We start from the raw sequence: 5,610 nt of genomic DNA, 5'->3' as shown, positions 1-5,610 counted from the left end.
TGCACTGTATTGAGGTACGAAAGTACTGTTCGAGATATCCTGACTGAGCATGCATGTATTATGTGACCGCATGATTTATATGCCATGATATTATGCTGCATTCATTTGCATCTTGCTGTATCTCCTTCGAGATGTCTGTTAGTAGGGTTGTACCCTATCCTGTTAGTGGATGGACTTCCATTGATTTGGGTCCGGCGTTTCCACGGTTATCTCGGTATGGGAGCCACCTCCTGAAGCGACGGCACAGCGTGCTACATACCAGGGCCCGGTCTGTCTCTGTTATCTGATCCTTGACCTCGAGTCTATAGGGAGTTCACTTTGCATGCATGTATACTCATACTCTCGCACTGAGCGTTTTATGCTCACGTCTCGTACTCTGTATTTTCTGGACACCCTATTCCATGAGGCAGGTTTGCGATTGGACGAGGAGGGTGGATCCAGGAGGGGCTAGTCAGTGGTTGGCCAGCTGGAGCTTCGCTTAGGTTTTATTACTGTTGTTTGGGTTTATACAGCTATTCGATTTGGTTGTATATTATTGGATAAATTACAGATTCCTTTACTTGGGGTTGTAAACTATTTATGGTTTCCGCAGTTTTATTCTGATATCTGTTTAATTAAGTTAATTGCATGCCTAAGTTCTGTTTAGTAGGTGATCCGGGTAAGGGTCACTACATCACATCAGATAAAAAAATCCGGAAATCTCTGCCTCATATCAGATTCTGTCTCCCAAGTCGCTTCTTCGACTCCGTGACGACTCCACTGAACTTTCACCAAAGGAATCGTTTTGGTTCTGAGCTGTTTCTCCTTTCTGTCAAGGATCTGAATCGGTCTCTCGAAATAAATCAGAGTTTCATCAAGTTCGGCTTCATTAGGTTGAAGAACATAAGAAGGATCTGGATGATACTGCCGTAGCATAGAGACATGGAAGACGTCGTGAATACCAGATAAAAAAGGAGGAAGTGCTAATCGGTAGGCTAGATCGCCTATCTTCTGTAAAATCTCATACGGACCGATGAATCTTGGTGACAACTTTCCTCTCTTCCCAAATCTAACAGTACCTCTAAACGGAGAAATCTTCAAGAATACTCGGTCTCCCTGATCAAAAGATAGAGGTCTGCGACGGATATTTGCATACTTCGCTTGTCGGTCCTGAGCAGTCTTCATTCTCAACCGAATAATCTTCACCTGCTCAGCCATATCACGAATCATATCTGGTCCCAAGTCTGGGGACTCAGACATCTCATCCCAGTAAAGAGGAGATCTGCACTTATTTCCGTACAACGCTTCAAAGGGTGCCATTTCTATACTCGTCTGGAAGCTGTTGTTGTATGAAAACTCGACGAGAGGCAAAGAATCTTGCCAAGTAGTGCCAAAGACAAGCACCACTGCTCTTAACATATCCTCTAGAGTCTGAATCATCCGCTCAAACTGACCGTCGGTCTGAGGATGATAAGCTGTACTCAGATGCAACTTAGTACCAAGAGCCTCTTGCAGGCTGTGCCAAAAATGAGAAGTAAACCGAGGATCTCGGTCAGAAACAATCGATCTCGGTACCCCGTGCAATCTGAAAATTTCTCTGACATACAAATCGGCCATCTGATCATGGCGGCACGTCATCCGATAAGGAATTAAGCAAGCAGACTTCGTCAACCTATCAATCACTACCCAAATAGCATCGCATCGTTGAACCGATCGGGGTAGTTTCGTGACGAAATCCATCGAAATGTGATCCCACTTCCATTCTGAAATAGACAGACGGTGCAAAAGCCCACCCGGTCTCTTTCTCTCAGCTTTAACTTGCTGACAGTTCAAACAATGGGATACAAACCTCACCACATCCTTCTTCAACTTCTTCCACCAGAACTGACTCTTCAAGTCGTTATACATCTTTCGGCCTCCGGGATGAACACTGAACCGACTACAATGTGCCTCTCTCAGAATACGCTGTCTTAAATCATCAATCTTAGGCACAACAATACGGCTATTCACAAATAAAACATCATCTCTGACCTGAAACTCAGACTGGTGTCCTGATCTCACCTTCTCTATCGAATTCTGAATACTCTCATCTGATTTCTGTGCTTCTCTGATCGACACAAACAACTCTGGCTCGGCCTGAATCGCACAAACTCTGATCGGATTCCTATCTGATTCAAACTCCAACCCAGAAGTACAACAGTCATCGATCAAACGAGAAACACCGATCGTCAAAAGAGATAAAGAGCAAAGCTTGCGACTCAAAGCATCAGCAGCCGCATTCGACTTCCCCGGATAATACTTAATCTTGCAGTCGAAGTCCTTCAACAAATCTAGCCATCTTCTCTGTCTCATATTCAATTCTGACTGCGAAAACAAGTACTTCAGACTCTTATGGTCAGAAAAGATCTCGAAAGACTCACCGTAGAGATAGTGACGCCAGATCTTCAAGGCAAAAACAATAGCAGCGAGTTCAAGATCATGAACTGGATAGCGAGTCTCGTGCGGTTTCAACTGCCTCAACGCATATGCTATCACGTGCTTCTTCTGCATAAGAACACATCCGATACCTAGATGAGAAGCATCGCAATAAACTGTGAAACCTCCAGAACCAGATGGAATAGAAAGAATCGGAGCACTGGTTAATCTCTTCTTTAACTCAACAAAACTGGCTTCACAATCATCTGTCCACAGAAAAGGAGCATTCTTCTGAGTCAGCTGGGTAATAGACTTTGCAATAGAAGAAAAACCCTAAATAAATCTGCGATAGTACCATGCTAAACCCATAAAGCTGCGGATCTCAGGCACCAAAGTCGGCCTTCGCCAGTTCATCACTGCTTCTATCTTGCTGGGATCAACAGTAATCCCTTCTCCTGAAATAATGTGCCCCAAAAAGACAACTCTGTCAAGCCAAAACTCACACTTCGAAAGCTTGGCGAATAACTGTTCTGTCCTCAAAATCTGCAAAACTGTTCTCAGATGCTCTGCATGCTCGGCATGCTCGGCACGACTCTTAGAATAGAAAAAGATATCATAAATGAAAATAATCACAAACTCATCAAGAAAACGCTGAAAGATTCGGTTCATCAATCCCATAAAGACTGCGGGGCGTTAGTCAAACCGAACGGCATGACAAGAAATTCAAAGTGGCCATACCTCGTTCGAAACGCAGTCTTAGGAACATCCTCTTCACGAACTCTCAGCTGATGATACCCAGACCTCAAATCTATCTTTGAATAGATACAAGAACCCTGCAACTGGTCAAAAAGGTCATCGATACGCGGTAAAGGATACCTATTCTTCACCGTCGCTTGATTCAGTTGGCGGTAGTCGATGCAGAGTCTCATTGAGCCATCCTTCTTTCTCACAAACAGAACAGGAGCACCCCAAGGCGTCACACTCGGTCTAATGTATCCCTTGGCAATCAAATCTTCCAATTGCTCCTTCAGTTCTTTCAATTCGATCGGAGCCATTTGGTATGGAGCTTTCAAAATTGGCTGAGTACCTGTCATCAAATCAATGCCGAATTCAATCTCCCTAATCGGTGGCAAACCCGGAATTTCATCTGCAAACACATCAGGGAATTCCCTAACCATTGGTATATCGTTCAGCTCAGGGCTAGACTTCAGAATATCGATCGCATAAACAAGAAATCCTTCGGCTCCTCTCTATAATAATCTAGTCATAGATAAGACAGATATCAAAGGAATTTTAGAACGAGAACCCTTACCGAAGAATCTCCATTCATCTGTCATAACGGGTCTGAACCGAACTACTTTCTGAAAAAAGTCCACGGTAGCCCTATATTTAGTCAACACATCTATTCCAACTATGCATTCAAAATCAGACAGACTAAGTACAATACAGTCACACTCAATCGAATTTCCATCAAAACTCAACTCGCAGTTCCTAACCAATTTCTTCGACACAAAACCTTCACCCAAAGGTGAAGTAACAGATACAAAAGCAGACATAGGCTCCACAGGCAAGGCATGCATCAAAATAAAGTTCTTAGATAAGAAAAAATGAGATGCACCTGTATCTACCAGAATAAATGCAGGATAACCAAAAATCTTACAGTTACCTGTAATCACATCATTCGGTGCAGCTTGAGCCTCATCTTCGTTCAGAGCAAACACTCTAGCCTGTGGCCGGGAAGGTTGGTTCGAACTTTGATTACCTCCCTGACGGTTCTACTGTTGTGGTTGGAAGGAGTGAACCGCAATAGCCTGTCTCCTAGGCTGAGATGACTGTCGAGAGGCATTCCCACTCTGAGTCAGGTCAGAACCTTTCTGAGGACACTGTCTGGAATAATGTCCTGTCTGTTGACAGATGTAGCAGTTCCCAAAAATTCCTCTGCATTTCTCACTGGAGTGCCGTCCTCCACACTTGCTACACAAAGCTCCAGATGATCCTGAACCCTGTCCAGAACTGAACTGTCTCGAGCCACTCGAGCTCGAAGAAGTGCTTCCCGACTTCTTGAACTGCTTCTCGTGGGACGAAAATAGTTTTTCTTGCTACCACCACTTCTACCACCCTCATTTATCTGTGGTTGATTCTGATACTGCCTCTGCTGCTGCTGTTGAGGCTGGTACTGATTCCCCCTATTTCTCATCAGTCCCTCTTCTGCTCCCTTAGCCTGATCCATCGCATCAGAAAAATTATCTGGCCTCCCAGTATTTACCAGAATAAAGATATCAGGGTGCAAACCATTAATGAACTGGTCTGCTTTTGCCTCCTCGTTGTCGGCAATATGCGGAGTGAACCTCAACAAACTGTCAAACTTTGTAACATAATCCTCAATACTCATGCTACCTTGCCTCAAATTTGCAAACTCGGCACCTTTGTTCTTTCGATAGGAAACCGGAAAGAGTCTCTTATAAAACTCTGCTCTGAAAAGTGCCCAAGTAATTGCCGTACCTTTATTCTCTTTGGATCTTTTGGTAGTCATCCACCAACTCTTTGCCACTCCCTGTAGTTGATGCATTACCAGTCTAGTTCTGCGGTCATCAGAGTAGTCAAGCGACTCAAAGAGCTGATAAATATCCTCCAACCAACTCTCGCAATCGACCGGATTTTCCTTCCCATTCAAATACGACGACCTAAAAGATTGGAACCTCTTCAGTAAAGATTCCATAGGCGTGATCGAATCATCCATCTGTACCACCGCTCTATTACCCGGAACCAACGGAGGAGTCGTAACCGGTGGAGTTTCTGTCGTAGGGATAATTGGTGGAGTATTCATGTCTAGCCTTCTTCGATTACCCATCTAAATTGACAGGGTTAGAACACGGGTAATTCAATTCACATCTCATCATTTCAATGTCTCGAAACCTCTGATCTTCTTATTCGATTCAAAGATGGAACTCAGATCAAATGCATGAATACAGTTCATATCTCAATTAACTCATGCTTTATTATTTAAATCACCGAGTCAAGTAATTCAAATAATTTTCAATCAATAAAGCATGCTCGCATATTCTTTACTCAGAGAATTAATCAAGCACATGCGAGAAATTAAGGTCAAGCGGACTCGATCTACCTGGCTCACTTCTAGAAATAAAATCTAGAAACTTATCGCTCTGATACCACTTAATGTGAGGCCTCGGTTCTAATATTCTATCCTTAAGATAA

General features: G+C 43.5%; 1 protein-coding gene across 1 annotated transcript; it reads right to left on the bottom strand.

The window, feature by feature from the left end:
- Positions 1-842: 842 nt before the first annotated feature.
- Positions 843-5,245, bottom strand: LOC140861963 (uncharacterized). Its single transcript, XM_073264963.1, has 6 exons — positions 4,265-5,245; positions 4,061-4,121; positions 3,842-4,018; positions 3,482-3,541; positions 2,750-2,849; positions 843-903 (listed from the first exon to the last, which is right to left on the bottom strand). The coding sequence occupies exons 1-6, from the start codon at positions 5,243-5,245 to the stop codon at positions 843-845; spliced, it is 1,440 nt and encodes a 479-aa protein (XP_073121064.1).
- Positions 5,246-5,610: the final 365 nt, after the last annotated feature.

Source organism: Henckelia pumila, chromosome 4, assembly GCF_033568475.1.
Source record: "Henckelia pumila isolate YLH828 chromosome 4, ASM3356847v2, whole genome shotgun sequence".
In the NCBI taxonomy this organism is placed as follows: domain Eukaryota; kingdom Viridiplantae; phylum Streptophyta; class Magnoliopsida; order Lamiales; family Gesneriaceae; genus Henckelia; species Henckelia pumila.
Note: the sequence above shows the minus strand (reverse complement) of the source record. Positions and strands in the feature narration are given on the sequence as shown.

Excerpts from the sequence above, each read along its gene's own strand:
- LOC140861963 (XM_073264963.1), bottom strand. The coding sequence starts at position 5,245 with ATGGGTAATCGAAGAAGGCTAGACATGAATACTCCACCAATTATCCCT. Across the intron at positions 3,542-3,841 it reads AAATTCGATTGAGTGTGACT|ATGAAATTCCGGGTTTGCCA; the intron begins GTATTGTACTTA and ends ATGTGTTTGCAG. Across the intron at positions 2,850-3,481 it reads CGGCATTGATTTGATGACAG|GAGAAGGGATTACTGTTGAT; the intron begins GTACTCAGCCAA and ends ACATTATTTCAG.